Genomic DNA, 23,320 nt, shown 5'->3' on the forward strand with positions numbered 1-23,320 from the left:
CCACTTTTCGCTGCTGCCTGTCTCGAAGTCCGTCTTGTTGGATGGTCACCCAAAGGTCCGAGGTTGAATGTCCTGGATTGCTGAAGTGTTCCCCAACTATGTTGGGGACAGGCAGCAGGGAAAAGTGGCCAAGCAGAGGCTGGTAGCTAAATTCCGTATCCATTGGGAGGGCCTCAATTGGGACCTTGGGTTCATATCACACTACAGGTGACTACCATTGCACTATACACATACACACACGAACACACACGCACTTCTATACACACACAGACACACACATATATATAGACATACACACAGACACTCATACACACTCATACAGACACTGGCACTCCCACGCTTTCACATGCATCCTGTCACAGGCTTACACCACTTTACACTCTCTCACACACACACACTCTCACAACCTCCCACTCCAAACACAAATACATACACACATACTCCTGCAGACACACACCCTCACACTCACACATGCACCCTCTCATAGACTTAGACACTCTACACTCACATACACCCACATATACACTCTTTCTCACACTCACAACCCCCCACGCCAGACACACACACACACACATATACATATACGTTTATGGGGTGAATTTATACTTTCAGAGTTACATTGTATTTTGCTCAAAAACTGAGCATATATCTGTGTAAGAATTTGTTAACTCACTTTTTAGATTAGAATCAGTCTAAACATTATGGCACAGACAGAGAACACAGGGAGCTAACACCTTCAGCATTTTATTTGGCTGACACCAATTGTTACAGTTAACCTGAGAATGTAACTTTTTAAAAAGAAGTTTTGTGATTTGCATATGAAAGAAGTGAAACTACTTTGGTGTTCTAACAGATTAAAGACTCAACAAAACAATCAAGATATTTTTCAATGTATAATTTCAGTTTTATCACACTGTAAACTCTTGTTATAAATTCTGCGTCTTACAATTGTGTACTCCACAACCACCTGATGAAGGAGCGGCGCTCCGAAAGCTAGTGCTTCCAATTAAACCTGTTGGACTATAACCTGGTGTTGTGTGATTTTTAACTTTGTACACCCCCAGTCCAACACCGGCAGCTCCAAATCATAAGTACAATATACAGTTATGGCCAACTTAAGGACTTCCTCACTTAAGCCACAGTTATATTGGAAGTACTTCAGAGAAAAGGTTGTCTGGGTTGTGCTTAAACTCTTTGAAGTTCAGAAGAATGAGATAATCTTATCGAAACATCTAAGATTCTGAGGGGATTTGACAGGGTTAATGCTGAAAGGATCTTTCTGCCATGGGACAATCTAAAACAGGGGACACAGTTTAAAAAGAAGGGTCCTCTCAGTTAAGATGGAGATGAGGAGGAATTTCTTCTTTGAGGTTCGTTACTATTTGGAGATGGAGTCAATGAATATATTCATGATAGACAGATTGTTGATTGAAAAGGAGTCAAGGCTCATGTGGAGTTAAGGTCAAACCAAGTCAGCCATGATCTTAGCGAGGGATAGAGTAAGCTTGAGGAGGTAAAAACAATGACTGCAGATGCTGGAAACCAGATTCTGGATTCGTGGTGTTGGAAGAGCACAGCAGTCCAGGCAGCATCCAAAGTGCAGCGAAATCGACGTTTCGGGCAAAAGCCCTTCATCAGGAATAAAGGCAGTGAGCCTGAAGCGTAGAGAGATAAGGTAGAGGAGGGTGGGGGTCGGGAGAAAGTAGCATAGAGTACAGTGGGGGAGGGGATGAAAGTGATAGGTCAGGGAGGAGAGGGTGGAGTGGATAGGTGGAAAAGAAGATAGGCAGGTAGGACAAGTCCGGACAAGTCATGGGGACAGTGCTGAGCTGGAAGTTTGGAACTAGGGTGAGGTGGGGGAAGGGGAAATTAGAAAACTGTTGAAGTCCACATTGATGCCCTGGGGTTGAAGTGTTCTGAGGCGGAAGGTGAGGCGTTCTTCCTCCAGCTGTCTGGTGGTGAGGGAGCGGCGGTGAAGGAGGCCCAGGACCTCCATGTCCTCGGCAGAGTGGGAGGGGGAGTTGAAATGTTGGGCCACGGGGCGGTGTGGTTGATTGGTGCGGGTGTCCCGGAGATGTTCCCTAAAGCGCTCTGCTAGGAGGTGCCCAGTCTCCCCAATGTACAGGAGACAAGATCGGGAGCAACGGATACAATAAATGATATTAGTGGATGTGCAGGTAAAACTTTGATGGATGTGGAAGGCTCCTTTAGGGCCTTGTATAGAGGTGAGGGAGGAGGTGTGGGCACAGGTTTTACCGTTCCTGCGGTGGCAGGGGAAAGTGCCAGGATGGGAGGGTGGGTTGTAGAGGAGCATGGACCTGACCAGGTAGTCACAGAGGGAATGGTCTTTGCGGAAAGCGGAAAGGGGTGGGGAGGGAAATATATCCCTGGTGGTGGGGTCTTTTTGGAGGTGGCGGAAATGTCGGCAGATGATTTGGTTTATACGAAGGTTTGTAGGATGGAAATTGAGTACCAAGGGCGTTCTGTCCTTGTTATGGTTGGAGGGGTGGGGTCTGAGGGCTGAGTAGGGAAAAAAGAAATGAAGTTCAAAACAGACTAATTGTGCATGTATGTAAATTGGGGTTGGCTAGCTCAGTAGGCTGGCGCAAGTTCAATTCCCAGACAGAAGGTCCTACCTTCTCAAATGCAGCCTTGCTCGAGGTGTCAAACCACCACCAGTTGTCTCTCTCCAATGAAAGAAAAAACAAAGTGACTTTACCGTTTTCTGTGTAAGTACACAGAGTATAGTAAATATGGTTGGAAAGTTACAGAATATGGAATAATGATGTTGTGGCAGTCATGGTGATGGTGACTGGGTGTTAAGTATTCCTGGATATTAGCAATTCGGGAAGGATGAGAAATGGAAGAAGAAGAGGAGGGGTAGGTGTACTGGTTAAGAAGGACATTGCAGTGTTGAAAAGGAAGATGTTTCAGAGGGTTCGAGTACAGCATTGGATGGAGGTACAGAATAAAAAGTGCAAATACATTGCTTGGTGTAGTCTGTAGACAATCAACCAGTGGAAAGAATGTAGAGGAACAAATCTGCAGGGAAATTATAGAGAAATGCCAACATTATAGTATAGCTATAATGGGGGACTTCAATTACCCAAATATAGACTGAGATATTGGTAGTGTAAGAAGCAGCAATCATTTGATGAAAAGCTGACTTTAATGGGGTAAGAACAGAGCTGAGTAGGATTCATTGGAATAAACGATTGGCGGGAGTAACTGTAGCCAAATAATGAGCCGGCTTCAAAATAATTCAAGTGCGCTTAAGGTATCTTTTCCCTAACAAAAAAGAAATGGCAAACAAATACTGAGTTCCCTGGATGACAAAGGAGGTGGAAATTCACATTAGAAAGAACAAGTTTGCTTATGACAGATGTAATGTAGAAAATACAATTAGGAATCAACAGGAATACTCGGAAGTTCTCAGGAAGTTCTCAGGAAGTGTCATTAATTGGAAACATCAACTCTTCCCTCTTTGGATGCTGTCAGAACTGCTGAACATTTTCAGTATTTGCTGCGTTTAATGTAGACTTTCAACATTTACATGGTTTTTATTTTTTATATGTTTGCATTTTAGACAACAACTTCTCTGGAGAAGAAGAAGAAATGCATTCATTCAGATGTGAACAAAGTGGTTTGTAAAAGTTTTTTTTCGTTATAGTTTCCATTTCTTTCAGAATGATATTGTAACTTTCATAGTTTAAGTTTATGAAGTGGCAGAATTAAGTTAAATAATTGGTGAATGCAACCGACCCTTTTAAGAGTCTGGGGAGCGCAGGTGGATTTAACTTCCATTTGCTCCTTTGTTAAACCATTTACTCAACCCTCGGGTTGGAATAACTGGTACTTATGGCATGGTAGTCCAGATCTATATCAATGTCACAAAGGTGACCAGTAACTGCCTACTGAGGTATTGGAAATTGGCAAAGACTTTGCCACTCAACAAGAAGGATCCAATGCCCACAAAGTGCAAAAGGTATACAGAGGAATCTCGATTATCTGAATATCAGTTAGCAGAATTTCAGATTATCCGAAGAGGATCTCAAGATCCCGATAGAAACATTACGTCAAAGAGCTTTTCAACCCTGATTGCGTCTTTTGTTTATAGTACAGTGATAAAAACGAACTCAGCTCACTGAAATGCTGTCTAGAACAGTCCTGGATAGTCCAGGCACCGTCTCTAAATGACTGACCTCCTGCCGTATCTCTCTCTCTCTCTGTCTCTCTCTCTCTGTCTCTCTCTCTCTCCCCCCCCACTTTCCCTGGAGTCCTACGTAGGGGTGAACAATAAACCCCCCCCCCCTTCCACAGATAATCTCTTCAATATTGTCCTGTACAGAGCAAAGGAGGAACTTGTCAAGATGTGTGTGTGTGTGTGTGTGTGTGTGTGTGTGTGTGTGTGTGTGTGTGTGTGTGTGTGTGTGTGTTACCCCACAAAGGCAGCAGCAGTCTTATCGTTGATGTTCAGTCAGGCTGCCCCGGAGACAGGGAGGGGAGTGGGTCAGCCGTTCGGTCAGTGGACGGGGGTGCAGGATTCGGGTCGGGATGGGAGCAGACAGTCTTGGGGACGGGTGGGGGCGGACAGGGTTGGGGGGACAGATGGGTTCGAGGGAGCACACAGAGTTGGGAGGGTGGGATGGCGCCAGATGAGGTTGGTGAGGTGACAGGTTGGGAGGGCGGGGAGGGGGCGGATGAGGTTGGGGGAGTGTCGGGGTGGGGGCGACGGGTTGGGAGGGCGGGATGGCTGATCATCGTTAATTAGTATCCTCTTCCTGCCTTATCTCCATAACCCTTGATTCCACTATCCTTGAGAGCTCTCTCCAACTCTTTCTTAAATGAATCCAGAGACTGGGCCTCCAATGCCCTCTGGGGCAGAGCATTCCACACAGCCACCACTCTCTGGGTGAAGAGGTTTCTCCTCATCTCTGTCCTAAATGGTCTACCCCATACTTTTAAGCTGTGTCCTCTGGTTCGGCACTCACCCATCAGCGGAAACATGTTTCCTGCCTCCAGAGTGTCCAATCCTTTAATAATCTTATATGTCTCAATCATATCCCCTCTCAGTCTTCTAATTCAAGGGTATACAAGCCCAGTCGCTCCAGTCTTTCAGCGTAAGGTAGTCCCGCCATTCTAGGAATTGACCTCGTGAACCTACACTGCACTCCCTCAATAGCCAGAATGTCTTTCCTCAAATTTGGAGACCAAAACTGCACACAATACTCCAGGTATGATCTCACCAGGGCCCTGTACAGTTGCAGAAGAACATCTTTGCTTCTGTACTCAATCCTTCTTGTTATGAAGGCCAGCATGCTATTAGCCTTCTTCACTACCTGCTGTACCTGCATGCTTACCTTCATTGACTGGTGTACAAGAACACCCAGATCTCTTTGTTCTGCGCCATTACCTAAATTGATTCCATTTAGGCAGTAATCTGCCTTCCTGCTCTTGCCACCAAAGTGGATAACCATATATTTATCCACATTAAACTGCATCTGCCATGCATCTGACCACTCACCTAACCTGTCCAGGTCACCCTGTAATCTCCTAACATCCTCCTCATATTTCACCCTGCTTAGTATCATCAGCAAATTTGCTAACGTAATTACTAATACCACCTTCTATATCATTAATATATATTGTAAAAAGCTGCGGTCCCAGCACTGATCCCTGCGGTACCCCACTAGTCACTGCCTGCCATTCCGAAATGGAGCCGTTTATCACTACTCTTCGTTTCCTATCAGCCAACCACCTTTCAATCCAAGTTAGTACTTTGCCCCAATACCACGTGCCCTAATTTTGCTCACTAACCTCCGATGTGGGACTTTATCAAAAGCTTTCTGAAAGTCCACGTACACTACATCTACTGGATCTCCCTCGTCCATCTCCAGAGTTACATCTTCTAAAAATTCCAAAAGATTATTCAAGCATAATTTTCCCCTTCATAAATCCATGCTGACTCTGACCTATCCTGTTACTACTATCCAGATGTGTCATAATTTCATCCTTTATAATAGACTTCAGCATCTTTCCCACCACTGACGCCAGACTAACTGGTCTATAATTTCCTGCTTTCTCTCTCCCACCTTTCTTAAAAAGTGGTACAACATTAGCCACACTCCAATCCGCAGGAACTGATCCCGAATCTATCGAACTCTGGAAAATAATCACCAACGCATCCACGATTTCTCGAGCCACCTCCTTCAGTACCCTGGGATGTAGACCATCAGGCCCTGGGGACTTATCAACCTTCAGACCTAACAGTCTCTCCAACACCAATTCCTGGCAAATATAAATTCCCTTCAGTTCAGGTCCTTCAGCCACTGTTACCTCAGGGAGATTGCTTGTGTCTTCCCCTGTGAACACAGATCAGAAGTAGCAATTCAATTCTTCTGCCATTTCTTTGTTCCCATAATATATTCCCCTGTTTCTGTCTTCAAGGGCCCAATTTTAGTCTTAACCATTTTTTTGCCTTTCACATACCTAAAAAAGCTGTTACTATCCTCCTTTATATTTTTAGCCAATTTACCTTCGTACCTCATTTTTTTTCTCTGCGTATTTCCTTCTTAGTAATCCTCTGTTGTTCTTGAAAAGCTTCCAGTCCTCCGTTTTCCCACTTATCTTTGCTATGTTATACTTTGTCTCTTTTAACTTAACTTCCCTCATCAGCCACGGCCACCCATGCCTCCTCCTAGAATCTTTCTTCTTTTTAGGAATGAACTGATCCTGCACCTTCTGCATTATACACAGAAATATCTGCCATTCTTCCTCCATGGTCATCCCTGCTAAGGTATTGCACCATTGAACTTTGGCCAGCTCCTTCCTCATAGCCCATAGTTCCCTTTATTCAACTGAAATATTGTCCCTTCCGATTGTACCCTCTCCCTTTCAAATTGCAGATTGAAGCCTATTGATGGGTGGATGAGGTTGGGGAGGTGGCGGGTTGGGAGAGAGGGGAGGGGGCGGATGAGGTTGGGAAGGTGATGGGTTGGGGGGATGGGGTGGGCGGGGATGAGGTTGGGAGGGTGATGGGTTGGGGGGCAGGGTGGGGGGCAGATGAGGTTGGGGGATGACAGGTTGGGAGGGCGGGGTGGGGGCGGATGAGGTTGGGGAGTGACGGATTGGGGTGGGGCGGGGCGGATGAGGTGGGGGGGTGACGGGTTGGGACGGGGCGGGGTAGGGGGTGGATGAGGTTGGGGGTGACAGGTTGGGGAGGGGACAGATGAGGTTGGGGGTTGACGGGTTGGGGCCGGAGCAGGGTGGGGGCGGATGAGTTTGAGGGGTGGTGGGTTGGGAGGGGCGGATGAGGTTGGGGAGTGACGGGTTGGGAGGGGGTGGGCTGGGGGCGGATGAGATTGGGGGGGTGATGGGTTGGGAGGGTTCGGGTGGGGGCGGATGAGGTTGTGAGGGTTCTGGGTTGGGAGAGTGGGGTGGGGGTGGATGAGGTTCGGGAGGTGATAGGTTGGGAGAGAGGGGTGGGGGCGGATTAGGTTGGGTGGGCGGAGTTGTGCGAGGAGAGGGTGGACGAGGTTGGGAGCAGGCAGGGGATGGGGGCAGGGTTGGGGAGAGTGCGGGTGCTGACGGGGGCGTGCTCATAGTATGCTGCTGACTAGTCTCCTGAACAGGGAGCAGACTTCACAGAAAACTCCAAGCCCCAGAGGAAATCAATTAACCGAATAATCACTTATTTGAATGAAACAGTGCCTGTCTGTCTCGTTTGGATAATCAAGGTTCCTCTGTAGAATAGAGCATTACAGTTTGTCCCCTCAGGAAGCTCTGAGGTAGTAATAGAAAGATAACTGATCATGTGATAATTAATTACCTTGCTTTACTGCATTCCTAAGGTAGAAACCATCTCAGTATAAGTTCCATTGGTCAGGCAGCGAACTAGATTTGGCACAGGTGAAAGTTAGTCATGTCACTGTCCAGACCCCAGGAGTTTATTGCAGGTTTAACAAGGGCTGCTTGAATACACCCTTCCCTAAATTTATTTTTTATTATTCACTGAGAGGACATAAATATCACTGCCTTGCCCAACATTTATTGCTCATCGCTAATCACCCGCAGAACAGTTAAGAGTCCACCACATTTCTGTGGGTTTGTAGTCATATGTAAGCCAAACCAGGTGAGAATGACAGATTTCTTTTAGAATAAATCACAACATTTACAGGGTTGCTGTTAGCCTAGCATTGTATTTTTTAATTCATTCTTAGAATGTGAGCATTACTGGCAAGACCAACACTTATTGACCATTCTTAAATGCTCTTGAGCAGGAGTCACCTACAATTAAGTGGTATGCTAGGCCACTGCAGTGTGCGGTAAAGACAACTACATTTCTGTGGGCTTTCAGTTATGTTTGGGCCAATAGGGTGAGGGTGTCAGATTCTCTAAAGAATATTAGTTTATCAGATGGGTTTTATGACAATCTAGTGGTTTCATAACAATTATTTATGAGTCTGGCGTTTTATTTCAAATTTTAGTTAGTGGAGTTTAAATTCCTCTTGTTGTCATGTTGGATTTAAATTGGTGTCTCTGTAGCACCCATCCAATAAGATTTCCACTATGTGAACCTGGAATGGAAAACTGACACTTCTGGAGGCCTTGATTGAATTATAGCCTCAGGGCCATTTTTTGCCCTCCCCAGCATTCCGGGCCTAGTTCTCAGCCATTTCTGGACAGTTGTTATTTTAGGGATTGCGTCATCTCAGGTGGCATGACACAGCTGCAAACGTGGTTTAGGAACAATTACAATTCAGACCTTTGAAAATCAAAACCAGACCTGAAATTATTGATAGAACACTGCAGCATTTCCCTGGTGCTGAATCTGTCACGCTGGCTCCACATCAGTAATTGCCACTTGTTTGGAAACCTGTTTTTGTCCCCCTTACAAGTTTGCAACAATAATGTTACATAGCTCAGATTGCATGCAAGCAGTTGTATCCAAATGAGAACCCTTGTACAGGCTTTCTTGTCATTTTCACCACATATTCCTCCTTTACAATAGCCTGGAAACTAGATTGTGTGGGTCTTTGCTGGCAGGCTCAAAGTAGGAATGGTGTTTGTGGGTGTAGTGAGAAGCCATGTGGGTTCCTCATACATTCTCATTGTTGGAGAAGTTTCCCAATGTCATGCAAAGTGAGATTAGCTGCCAGCAGCATGAAGATGGACAGCCAGTCTAGGTGGTTCCTGCCAGCAGAGTGTTCTCCCTTCACTTGACATTCCAAGTTGCCTCCCTGAGGCTGCTCAGAGGACCATCACAGTGACGAGAGCACTATGAGGGAGTGCGGCAATATTCAGTCCCATAGAGGGGTTTTTCTTCTGTCTCAATGGCCCTCATACCTTCAGATGGCTTAATTGCATCTGTTCTCTATTGGTTGCTGAAGAGGCCTCCATGTTGACACACGGCCATGGATTATGAACTGCCTTAGAAGAATTCACACCATTCTGAGCTTCAGAGTCCACTGGAATCAACCTTCCGTCCTTAATAAGACATCGGGCATCTAATTAGCAAGCTTCCAGCTGCAAGAATACACCAGCAAGTGTGGCTACAAAATATCTGTTTGCTCCCAATGTTAGCATCCCAAAGTCTGTGGGAAAACCAGCCCCTGGGTGTCAGTTCACATTGCAAGTAAAACCTGCTTTTTCTGACCGGGAAATGGTTAACCTTGAAAATAGGCCGCCTTGTTATGAAGCAATGATGGAAGCTGGTATGTTTTCTTAAAAACAGCTTTCAAAGAGCTTCTACTGACATATTGGACCATAAGAATCATAACTTACTGTAGTCATTTCCCAGTTCCAAAAACAACAATAAACAGATCGAGGTAGCCAGTGTCTATAAAATCCCTGCACCTGAAATGGGCAAAAGTCATAGTAGTTCGTGCCAGCTTGGAAAATGTATTTCCTGGACAGGCCTGCCTCACTGAAAACATTCGAAATTTGTTGGCTGTGCTAAAAACAAAATCGACGCTCATCGCAGGATTGTGTTATTTTGTAGTTGGCATCAGCTCTTTCAACTCAAGTAATTTTATGCAGAAATCTACAGTAATCAGTATAGGTGGGAACGCTTTCGTGCCTGAGCTCATTTCAAACTGATCGAAAACAGCTGTTCCTTCCAACCTGGCTTTTCTTTGGAAAATGATTTATAGCAATGTACTCAAAGCAGAACCTCGCATTAAGCTGTATGATTTCTTCTTAAAATACTATCACATGTCTGCCAGGAAATGTAAGGAAGAAAACATCTGCACTGACTTTGAAAAGAAAAGTTAACATCTTGTCCCCTGTGTAACACACAATGCAATGTTCCTTTCGAGGTTGTTCCAGTTAAACCATGACAGGATATGATGTAACTGGCTACTCCTTATCAATGTTGGCAGAACTTATACCTTGCCAAGGCTCAGTGTCGGAAGTTCCCGATCTTTACTTCGAGATTGTTGCAGATGAAGGACAAGAGAAGCAGCAACATCCCCACCACCAACAGCAGCAGCAGCAGTACCAGCTGCCTTGCCTCAGCCAGAAGCACCACCTCAGGGATGTTGGGATGAGCATCTCGATTGAAAGGAATGGAAGGCTTGTCCCCACACAGGCTCAATAGACCGATGATCAGCTCTATTGACACAGGAAGGTCAGGTTCTCCTGGCAAGTCACTCCCAACTGCAGTCTGCCAGAACAAGATTACCTTCCTGGTAGAGCAGGTGGACACACAGTGACAATGTCCAAGAAGGTACCTGAATTGTGGAGGGCTGGTGGTGGTGGTGGTGGTGGGGGGGGCGCATGTTAGGGAGGAATCTCTACTTTCTCTACTCCAGAGACAGGCAGACAGTTGTGTGCGTTGGCATGGAAAAGGGTGACTGCTGTGAGGAATGGGTGAAAGCGGGAAATAGACTGAACAAGGCGACTCCAAGGAGAGGAATGAATGAAGCTGCTAGAAGTTTGGGGTCGTCATGCATGAATCACCAAAGATAGCATCCAGGTTCCAAAGTCCTAACAGACCAGTGGGCTACCCTCTCATTAGAAAGAGAACACTGGAGATGGATTAACCGGAGGGTCACCTCACCTCAGGTGAGGAGAGGAGTGGACAGTCCTTCATGGTAACCTCAGTTGGGGTAGGACTTGAGCCCATGCTGTTAACATTACTCAGTATTGCAAACCAGCCATCCAGCCAATCGAGCTCACTGACACACCTCCAAGGTCAGTGGGTAAAAGGGAAAGGCAAATAGAATGTTGTCTTAATTTCATAGAGGAAATACAATGAAAATGTTAACGCCTTATTAAAACTATGCAATCCAACCTCACCTGCGATACTGTGAACAGTTCCTAGGTAAGGAATCATACGCTGGCATTGGAGATAATGTGGAGAAAGTTCACAAGGTTAATCCTAGATATGGAGGAGTATCTAACACAGAAATGTTGAGCCCATTGGACTTGTACTCATTGGAGTTTAGAAGATCAGAGGAGACCTTACTTCAACGTTTAAAATTCTTAGGGGATTTGACAAGATAGGGAGAGCTTGACTGGGAGAGATTGTTTCTCCTTCTGGAAGAGTAGGCCGAGAGGACATATCTTAGAAGAAAGGGTCATCTATTTAAGACAGAATCAGAGGGAGCACCACTCTGAAAGTTTGTGATTTTAAATAAACCTGTTCAACTTTAGTCTGGTATCTTGTGACTTATGACTTTGCCCACCCTCAGTTCATCACCAGCATCTCCACCTCATATTTAAGACAGAGATGGAAATATTTTTTTCTCTCAGAAGGTCGTGAATCTGTGGAACTCTTTACCACAGAGGATTGCCGAGGCTGGATTTTTATATATATTCTCTGCTGAGATAGGCACATTATTTATCAGGAAGGGAGTCATGGGTTATGGCGATAAGGAAGAAAAGTGTTGTTGAAGATGATCAAATCAGACATGATCTCATTGAATGGCAGAGCAGAAAGAATGGATACATGCCCTTCTTAGAACAGAGGACATAGAAAAGTACAGCACAGAACAGGCCCTTTGGCCCACAATGTTGTGCCGAGGATTAATCCTAATGTAAAATAAAATAACTTAACCTACACACCCCTTAATCCACTGCTATCCATGTGCATGTCCAGCAGACGCTTAAATGTCCCTCATGACTCTGCTTTCACCGCCACTGCTGGCAATGCATTCCAGACATTCACAACTCTCTGCATAAAGAACCTTCCTCTAGTGTCCCCTCTAAAACTAAGACCCCTCATGCCAGTCAATCCTGCCCTGGGGAAAAGTCTTTGGCTATTGACTCTATCCATTCCTCTCATTATCTGGTATACCTCGATCAGGTCACCTCTCTTCCTCCTGTCCAGAGAGAAAAGTCCGAGCTTAGTCAACTTTTCTTCATAAGGCAAGCCCTCCAGTTCAGGCAGCATCCTGGTAAACCTTTTTACACCTTCTCCAAAACCTCTGGTTCTTTCTGATAGTAGGGCGGCCAGAACTGGACACATTATTCCAAGTGTGGTCTCACCAGGGACTTGTAGAGCTGTAGCAAAACCTCGCAGCTCTTAAACTCGATCTCCCTGTTAATGAAAGCCAAAACACCACATGCTTTCTTAACAACCCAATCCACTTGGGTGGCAACTTTGAGGGATTTATGTACTTGAACACCAAGATCCCTCTGTTCCTCCACACTGCCAAGAATCCTGTCTTTAATCCTATATTCAGCATTCAAGTTCAACCTTCCAAAATCCATCACTTCGCATTTTTTCTAGGTTGAACTCCATTTCCCATTTCTCAGCCCAGTTCTGCATCCTGTGTATGTCTCGCTGCAGCCTGCGTTAGCCCTTAATACTATCAACGGCCCCTCCAACCTTTGTATCATCTGCAAATTTACTAACCCACCCCTCAACCTCATCATCCAAGTCTTTTATAAAAACTACAAAGGGCAGAGGCCGAAGAACAGATCTCTGTGGGACCCCTTCTTCAGAAACTTATGCCTGAAACGTCGATTCTCCTGCTCCTTGGATGCTGCCTGACCTGCTGCGCTTTTCCAGCAACACATTTTCAGCTCTGATCTCCAGCATCTGCAGACCTCACTTTCTCCTCTGTAATTTCCAGCACATCAACTTAATCAATCTCGATCTGTTCAAGCCTGTATCCCAACTCCTCAAAGTTCTCATTCACAATAAGGTCCCTTTCCTTGGTGAAAACTGAAGCAAAAAACTCATTTAGGGCTCCCCCTATCTGCTCAGACTTCACGCACAAGTTCCCTATGCTATCCCTGAGCAGCCCTACCTTCTCCTGGATCATTCTTTTATTCTTCACATATGAGTAAAATGGCATTGGGTTCTCCCCAATCCTTTTTGCCAAACGTTTTTCACACCCCCTCCAGACTCTCCTCAGTCCATTTTTGAGCTCCTTTCTAGTAAGCCTCTAATCTTGTAAATCTGTGCTAGATTTTTGCTTTTTCCATCTTATGTAAGCTGCCTTCTTCCTTTTGACGAGAAGCTCCTCTGTTCTCATCATCCAAGGTTCCTTAATCTTACCCCTTCTTACCTGTCTCAGAGGAACAAATTCATGCATCAGTCGCAACAACTGTTCCTTACAGTCTCCACACGTCTGCTGTGCCCTTTCTGTGGAACAATTGCTCCCAGTCTGTACTTCCCAACTCATGTCTGATAGCATCATAATTTTCTTTTCCCCAATTAAATATCTTCCCTTGGTAACTGCTCCTTTCCCTCTTCAAGGTTATGGTAAATGTGAGGCAGTTCTAATCGCTGTCACCAAAATGTTCTCCCACCCCGAGATCTGACATCAGTTCTGGGTCATTGTCGAGCACCAAATCCAAAATGGCCTCTCCCCTCGTCGGTCTGTCTATATACTGAGTAAGGAAACCCCTCCTGAACACATCTGACAAAAACAGCTTCATCCAAACCATCTGCACTAAGGAGGTTCCAGTCAATATTGGGAAAGTTGAAGCCACCCATAACAACAACCCTGCTACACCTACATTTTTCAAAAATTGCCAGCCTAATGGTTCTTCAATCTCCTTACTGCTATTAGGGGTCTGTAGAAGACCCCCAGTGAGGTGGCTGTTCCCTTTCTGTTCCTAACTGCCACCCATACTGACTCAGTACACAAACCTTCCTCAACAACTTTCTTTCTGTAGCTGTGATGCATTCTCTGATTAGCAATGCTACACCCCTTCCTCTTTTTCCGCCCTCCCTATTATTTTTAAACGCTCTAAACCCTGGAACATCAAGCAACCATTCCTGTCCCTATGAAACCCACGTCTCTGTTATGGCCACAACATCAGCGCTCCAAGTACTGATCCATGCTCTAAGTTCACCACTCTTATTTCTGATATTCCTTGTTTTAAAGCAGACACACTTTAACCGACCCCTTTGTTTCATTGTGTGAGAAACCTTTCCGATAGGTTCACTGCATCCTGTCACTGCCACATCTGCAACTGTTCCCCTCTCAGATATGTGGTTCTGATTCCCACCCCCCTGCCAAACTAGTTTAAACCCTCCCGAACACACAAGCAAATCTCCCACCCAGGACAGTTGTGTCCCTCCAGTGCAGGTCCCACCTTCCCAAAGAGTATCCCAATACTCTAGGTATCTGAAGCCCTCCCTTCTGCACCAGCCTCACAGCCACATGTTAAGCTGCATTCGCTGACTGTTCTCACCTCACTATCTCATGGCACCAGTAGCAAACCCGAGATCACTAGTATACTCATCCTGCTCTTCAGCTTCGAACCTAACTCTCTGTAGTCACTTTTCAGATCCACAATCCCTTTCCTGGCTATATCATTGGTGCCAATACGTACCACGATTTCTGGCTGCTCACCCTCCCCCTTCAGAATCCTGTAAACCCGATCGACGACATCCTGGACTCTGGTACCAGGGAGACAACTTACCCTCCGGGACTCCTATTCCTGCTCTTGTGTCTTATGGTCCTCTTCCTGAAGGTCCAGAAGAGGAGGAGATGTCTCCACATCCTGGCAGCCTGGTCTGGTGTGCCACCCAGTGTCAGTGTGGCTTTTACAGTCTAGAGGAATAGTCAGCAGTGCACAAGAACAGTACCCTGCTCTGTCAGGGTAAGTGCCACACTCTTCTCCACCTCAGTCTCACTCTACCTCTGCTACTGTGCAGTCTTCCCTCCAAGCCTCCTGCTCTGTCACTCTTACTATTGCCTGAAACATTTTCTCTCACTTGCTCACTCATGTTCTCCCAACCGCCCAAATCACTAATCCAGAGGCTGCAGTTACACAATGGAAACCCAATGGTTTCAAGCCTGTGACTGTTTGCCATCATATGTTGCCATGGAGAACCAGGCCTAACGCTGTCAAGGTTTGCTGGAGAGGTGCCCACACCTACGCTCCATCACTGCAGCCACTGATCCTCACAACAGGGGTTCAGGGAACCTGACACACAATTTAGGTGCCTCCTTCTCTCAAAGAGACAGGGCAGTGCCACAAGCACCTACGCTGAAGAATGAACCAGACAGAGGCCATCTCAAAAGTCTCTCTGACACCTCAGGGGTAGCCAGGCCCCCTCTCCTCCTCACTCTGCCGGCCTTTTCGACCCTTGGAAGTCAAGCAGAGGAGGGTCCACTTGCCTCTGATACAAATGCCGTCAGGGCTGCCTGTGCAAACCTTTAAGGCCAACATGCTCCTCTGGTGAGTATTATCCCTCCATCCCAGCTGCAAACCTGATGCAACTCTGAGATATAGTGGGAGGAAAAGAAAGAAAGAACCTTTTGAGGGCACTTTGGCATCACACAGTCACACGGTTGCTTAACTGTTATTTGTTTTGCATTATAGCTGTTTGCTTGAGACTTCATGGAGCTTTGAATGTAACTGTGCCAGCATGATCCCTAACTTTGTGCACATCCTGGACGTACCATTGATTGATGTCTATATTGAGTGCCTGTGCAGCACTCAAACAAGTTGTATTTAGGGCAATGGGTTTTGCTGTCACTGTTGCTCCTCTTGGTCAAATGTCCTTAGTCTTTCCCTGGCCTCTGGGACAAAGGTGATGATGTGAATGAGGTGGTCAGTGATCTGTGGTGCAGTGAGGTGTACAGCATACAGGGAGCGAATGCAGGGACCCCACAGGTCTGTGTCCTGTACAGTGTGTCTGTGAATAATGTTGATTTCTTCGAATGGGTCTCAGTTTGATGGGTCTTACAGCCACCCTCCTCATGGGTTGAGACACTTACCTTGCCCACTCCTGGTGTGGTCACTGCAATTGTTGTTCATATTGTGTTATTTCAATTTGCAGCACGATGGAAAGCAGCAGAGGACATTCCTCAGCCAGTGGTTTTCACCTTCTGCCTCTGCCGTTGGTGAGGCCAGTAATATCTCCATCCTGTTCCTGAAAGCCTTTCCCATGAACCACATAGGCTTTGCATCTCCCAGGAGCACGCCAAGCACTTCTGCATGAGCTTCCATCTTCCCAAACTCTGTCTTTCCCACCACTGTCCAACCCAAACCCTGGGATGTGAAGTGACCAGGCCAGATCTGGTCATACTTTGTCCCCACTTTGATGCCAGTGTCCTCCTGACGGTGGATGACCCCTCTCCTGCCTTACCCCTTTCCTATTTATACTTTACTGTATGCCTTATTTATGAATACACTGCCCCCCTTGCACAATTGTCACCTCTGCCTCCACATATCCCCTTCCCCCAGCCCCATCACTTTGCAGACCCCAAACCCGTGAATGGGTTACCGAGTATTCAACCCACAATACCCTCCTTTGCAACCCCTCCCAACCCCTTTCGCCCAGTTTCTCTAGATGGATATTATTTTCCTTGTTACTCTTTCAGCCACCAGATGTTAAATCCAAAAGAAAATTGTGACAGTAATGGTCAGGATGGGAATGCAAAGTTATTTACACTATTTCTGTGGTCCTACTGCCCAATTTCCAACCGTTGTTTAAAATTATTTGAACTGTGCAACTTAGATTTTACATTATACAGGTTGTTCCACTATAATGTGCATTTTGTTAATGTGAATTCATTGAACGTGATTGACGAATTGAGGACATTTTCTATAATGCACACCTTTAAAGCGTGCAATTCCAGTCCCATTAATTAAAATGGTGCTGCTATTACGTAATTTTCTTATGACACGGGATTGCATGAGAACAGAATTACTGCATTATAGGAGAACTGACAGTATGTGATCGGAATTATTTTGTCCTGTGGGTCAGCAGTCATGGGCTGGAGCAATGCAAATATATTTCACTTAAGCCATTTAATTTCGACTTGAGAATTCTTGATGCCAAAACTAGATTAAGTATAAATGTGTTCTTTAGTGTCTAACCTTCTCCCAATGAAACAAAAAGTTGAGTAAGTCACTCTTTCGAATGAAAGTTTTTCAGTTTGCACGAAGAAAAAAGTAGAATTGTTCATTTGAGTTGGAGACAACCAAAATGGCTGTTTTAAACAGCATTTTACAAAAAGTGCGTACAATAATTCTGACAATGTAGTTTTATTAATACATTTGCAATCTTTTTCACCTTAACTTACAGATGCAATTTTGTTTTCAAATGAAGTAGAGAGGACTTCGAGACCTGGACGTTGCAAATGTCAAACTGCATGGTCATTGAGTCTGGCTGTGAAAGTTCTGTACATATTCTTTAGTTGTCTCATCATAGCTGTTGCTGTTCTTGCATCTGTAGGTAAGATGGTTCTATTATTTCTTAGACACAATGTTAACAAAGTACTTAGCACAGATATTGGCAGTTCAGTTGAAGAGATGTTCCCCAGTATTTATGAAGCACGCAGATCTTCTCTTTGTTTAACCCCATCAATATACAGTATCTCCTAGGATGTATCTACACTAGTCAGCCTGTTACTCTACCTGGTAGTGAATTCCACGATATTCCACGTCTAGATATAAAAGATTATTCTGAATTCTCTATCGGATTTATAGACCCTTGTTGTTGTCTTATTGATAAGTGGCATTTTCCTTTCCATGACAACTTAACCAAAGTTGGGCGGGACGGTGGCACAGTGGTTAGCACTGCTGCCTCACAGCGCCTGTAGACCCGGGTTCAATTCCCGACTCAGGCGACTGACTGTGTGGAGTTTGCACGTTCTCCCCGTGTCTGCGTGGGTTTCCTCCGGGTGTTCCGGTTTCCTCCCACAGTCCAAAGATGTGCGGGTCAGGTGAATTGGCCAAGCTAAATTGCCCGTAGTGTTAGGTAAGGGGTAAATGTAGGGGTATGGGTGGGTTGCGCTTCGGCGGGTCGGTGTGGACTTGTTGGGCCGAAGGGCCTGTTTCCACACTGTAAATCTAATCTAATCTAATTTATAATTTTGAAGATCTCCACAGATCACTACTTGAGCTTCACCTTTCCAGATGCATGTCACTTTTCTGTAGGTATGACCTCTTAGTTTTGGTATCATTCTAGTTAATTTTCCTTCCACCTTCTCCATCAGCTCTTGACCTGTGTTGGCAGTAGTGCAACTGATTAAAGAAAGATTCAGTAGAAGTTTAATATCGCTCCTTGTGAATTCTGTTTATTTTTAGTTCCAATACATCAGTCATAAATAGATCAATGATCAGGCGATGAAATCTCATCTCAATAGCAGTCTGGATCATGCCCGTATTACCTTGAATCAAAAGCACTGCTTCTATTATTTTACCTTTGTCCCCTTCTCAGTTGATGTGAGAAAGGTTTGGGGAAAAATTCAAGAAAACGTACCTGTATTTTGCATTTTATGACGTTGAGCTTCTATAGAATGGAGTTGTAAAGTTACACCATTTACAGTGCCAGGTGGAATCCACAAATTATAATTCTCTTCCACGAAATCCAAATATTTTAATTCACTTCCAAGCGACAGGCCATCATAACTTGGAACTATATTGCTGTTCCTTCACTATTACTGGATCAGAATTCTGCAACTCTCTAACAGCAGTGTGGGTGTCCCTGCAGCACAGAGCTCAGCAATACCTTCTCAAAGCTAATTAAAGATGAGCAATAAATCCTGGCAAAGCCAACAAAACTCACACATATCAATGAATAAAAGCAAGCACTCATTTGCATAATTAACCAGGTAATGTAACAAAACAACACAACCCTTCAAATGTGCTGTGAATCAACGGGAAACTTAATTTTCCAATGTCTAATCGTGCAACAGTTACTTGTTGCAATTTTAAATGTGTTGACTATTCTGGAGATGCATGTCCATTTAAAAATTTATTGAGCGATATAATAAATCAGGGTAAGGACCTTAATTCTGTTTGTTATGATATACAGTTCAGTATCATCTGTACCCAAGTTGATTTTTCCCTCTGGGGAAACCTTGACCACTATCTCTGTAGCTGGAAATCGGAATGCTGCTGGGCATTCTGAAATCGTATGCTTCACATTACACCTCACTCTCCAAGGAGAGTGGAATGTCTTTTCATTTGATCTATTATGATTCAGCTATAAATAAAATTGACCACAAAGGCATGAGAACTATTTAGGTATTATTTGTGTGATTGAATAGCCTACTTCTGTTTTTACATCTTATGCCTATATAACAACGGAATCTTGCATTGTTACAGTGTTCAAAAAGGTTGACTCCATAACTGAAGATCTCAACATGGCCCAGTCATTCTATGAGACAAAGATTAGTTCTGTTCAGACAAACATTAAAGCGCTTGGTGAGTACCGCTCCTTACATTCTGCAGCAGGTTTGCTCCGAACTTCCACAATGTCACAATAGAAGTTACCATTAATGTATCCCATACATTAATAAAGATATAAGCTGTTAATCTATTTGTTGATTAAATGGTTCAGAGCATTACTTGCTGAATAGATGTCAGAATAACTATGGACTGGACATTACCAGAAACCGATTAAATATCATTTTCATTGACTTTTGTAAGGTCTGGTGAGTTTTCACATGCTGTTGTCCCAAATCCACCTAAATAACTGGGCCCTGTGCTCCAATGGAGCCCCATTTGTTCAAAGCTAGTCTGATTCTCCAACTCATTGTAATCACCTGCAGTAATACCAGCGAGCCCTTTCATCTCACTCAATCCTCCCTTTACCTCATTGAGAGAGAAAACAGTCCAATGTGAGAGAGAATCAACTGACATTCATTTCCTTGGTCCTGACTTAAGAGAGGATGCTTGCTTACCAAGCCAATAGCTAACTGACTGTGCCCAAGCGCCTTGACTGATGTTGAGTGAACCCCTTGGCTGATAGTTGCCATTTTTGACTTGACCGAGGACTTACCCTCATTCGAGTTTGAGGCATGGCTGTTTGTTTGATGCAAGTGCTGTGTGTATGCTGCTCGCATATGCTCCAAGTATGACATTGAGGTGGGACAGAATTGTATAGCAAACCTGCCTACCTCCTTGACTGCTAACTGCTGATATCGCGTCTGCACTGACCCTCCGAATAATATCCCAGCCAAACCCATTCCCCCTCCCCCTCTCCTTAACCGTGGCTCTAATCCACTTAGCATACACATCCCTGAACACTGTGGGGCAACTTAGCATGGCCAAACCATCTAACCTGTACATCTTTGGAATGAGAGAGGAATTCTAAGCAGCCAGAGGAAACCTGCACAGTCATGTAGAGAATGTGCAAAACTGTACACAGACAGTCATTCCAAGGCTGGAATTCAACCCGGGTCCCTGGCAATGTGAGGCAGACATGTTAAGCACTGAAGCACCATCCCACCAAGTGGCCATGGCACTATTATACTTTGGAACTACAACAGTTCTGGCAACTGTCATCAATTAAAATATTGGATGGAATCTTTTTACTTTAGTAATGCAGTGCCAATATAGAGTCCCCACAGTGTAGATACAGGTCCTTTGGCCCAACAAGTCCACACCAACCCTCTGAAGAGTTACCTAAGAATGAAATTTACTAAAGAGGAGGAGAACAACAATAAACTGCCATTCCTAGATATCACAGTAAAGTGAACAGCCAATGGGGAACTTCAAACCAGATTCTACAGGAAAACAACACATATGGACCAAATATTGAACTACAGAAGCAATCATCCCAACAGCCGCAAATGAAGCTGCATCAGAACATTATTTCAACGAGCACCACACACTACAGCACAGAAGAACTACGCAGAGCAAAGGAAAATCACCTATACAGTGTATTAAAAAAGAATGGGTTCCCAGTGAACACAGTCCACCGATTTCTCAGCAACAAACCCAAACAAACAGACAAAATGTGTCCAGAAACCTTAGCCACTCTCCCCTACATTAAAGACATCTCGGAAGTGACTGCCAGATTACTCAGACCCCTTGGCATCATGGTCGCCCGCAAACCTACCAACACACTAAAACAGCAGCTAACGAACTTGAAAGACCCGATACAGACAACAAGCAAAACTAATGTCATTTACAAAATACCGTGCAAGAACTGTAACAAACACTACATTGGACAAACAGGCAGAAAAGTAGCCAACAGGATACATTAACATCAACTAACCAAAAAACTATATGAACCTCTCACGAGTATCCTTACATACAGATAAGGAAGGACATCACTTCGACTGGGACAGCACAGCTATCCTTGGACAAGCCAAACAGAGACATGCACGAGAATTCCTAGAAGCATGACATTCCAATCGGAGCTCAATCAACAAACACATTGACTTGCACCCCATTTACCACCCCCTGAGAAAAAAAACAGGAAATAACATCACCGTAGGAAATGACTTCACCGTAGGAAATGATATCACCAACCCAAAGAAACCCAAACTTATAAGTAGAAAGCAGGAATCATCAGCGGTGCTTCGTCTGGAGGCTCACTGAAGATGTTACCTAGTATAGTAACGAAACATCTGAAAATGAACCTTCGAGTTCAATGAACAAACCTACCTCCAGGAAGGATCAGAATTTATCATGATATATGGGAATTCTACCTCAGACTGAAGATTCACAAACCTGACTGCCCCGGTCAACACATTGTCTCAGCTTGTGCCTGTCCCACTGAACTCATTCCTTCCTACCTCGACACCATCCTGTCCCCCTTAGTCCAAGAACTCCCCACCTACATTCGGGACACCACCCAAGCCCTTCACTTCCTCCAAGATTTTCGTTACCCCAGCCCCCAATGCCTCACCTTCACCATGGACATCCAGTCTCTGTACGCATTGATCCGCCACAACGAAGGTCTCCAAGCTTTCCGTTTCTTCCTCTCACACCATCCCAACCAGTAACCCTCCACCGACATCCTCATCTGCCTGCCTGAATTGGTCCTTATCCTCAACAACTTCTCCTTCCAATCCTCCCACTTCCTCCAAACCAAAAGGGTAGCCATACGCACCACATGGGACCCAGCTATGCCAGCCTGTTTGTCGGGTATATGGAACAATCCATCTTCCGCAGTTGTACTAGCACCACCCCCCCACCTCTGCTACAGTGATTGGCCCCGCCTCGTGCTCCCACGAGGAGGTTGAACAGTTCAACAACTTTACCAACACCTTCCATCCTGACCTCAAATTCAAATTCACCTGGACCATCTCGGACAGCACCCCACACCCCCCCCCCACCCCCACCCCTTCACTTCCTGGACCTCTCCATCACTATCTCTGGCAATCAACTAATCACAGAAATCTACTTCAAGCCCACTGACTCGCATAGCTACCTAGATTACACCTCCTCCCCTCCACGTCATGTACAAATGCCATCCTTTATTCTCAATTCATCTGCCTCCGCCGCATCTGTTCCCAGAATGACCAATTCCACCTCAAAGTCTCAGATGGCCTCCTTCTTCCAAGATCACAACTTCCCTTCCCACGTGGTTGATGATGCCCTCCAGCGTAACTCCTCCACTTCTTGCACTACCGCCCTTGAGCTCCACCCCTCCCAACGCAACAAGAGAACCCCCTGGTGCTCACCTTCCACCCCACCAACCTCCGCATACATCACATCATCCTGCACCACTTCCACCACCTCCAACTGGACCCCATACCAAAGGTATATTTCTCTCCCCAGTCTATCAGTGTTCCAGAGAGACCATTCCCTCCGCGACTCCCTCGTCAGGTCCTTGCCCCCCACCAGCCCACACTCAGCTCCTGGCATCTTCCCCTGCCACCACAGGAATTGCAAAACCTGCGCCCACACCTCACCCCTCACCTCCATCCAAGGCCCCAAGGGATCCTTCCACATCCGTCAGAAATTTTCCTGTACCTCCACTAAAGTCATCTACTGCATCCATTGCACCTGATGTGGTCTCCTCTACATTGGGGAAACAGGACACCTTCTTGCGGATCGTTTTAGAGAAGATCTCTGGGGCACCCGCACCCGCCAATCTCACGACCCCATGGCTGAACACTTCAACTTCCCCACACTTCGTCAAGGACATGCAGATTCTGGGCCT

At 45.3% G+C, this 23,320-nt stretch overlaps 1 protein-coding gene across 1 annotated transcript in view; it reads left to right on the forward strand.

The window, feature by feature from the left end:
* scara3 (scavenger receptor class A, member 3) overlaps positions 1-23,320 on the forward strand; it is a 59,085-nt gene that overhangs the window by 15,602 nt on the left and 20,163 nt on the right. Inside the window, exons 3-5 of the mRNA XM_060850427.1 lie at positions 3,587-3,643; positions 17,501-17,650; positions 19,528-19,626. Coding sequence (XP_060706410.1) covers positions 3,587-3,643; positions 17,501-17,650; positions 19,528-19,626 — 306 coding nt within the window. The remainder of the gene's footprint in view (positions 1-3,586; positions 3,644-17,500; positions 17,651-19,527; positions 19,627-23,320) is intronic.

Source organism: Hemiscyllium ocellatum, chromosome 3, assembly GCF_020745735.1.
Source record: "Hemiscyllium ocellatum isolate sHemOce1 chromosome 3, sHemOce1.pat.X.cur, whole genome shotgun sequence".
In the NCBI taxonomy this organism is placed as follows: Eukaryota; Metazoa; Chordata; class Chondrichthyes; order Orectolobiformes; family Hemiscylliidae; genus Hemiscyllium; species Hemiscyllium ocellatum.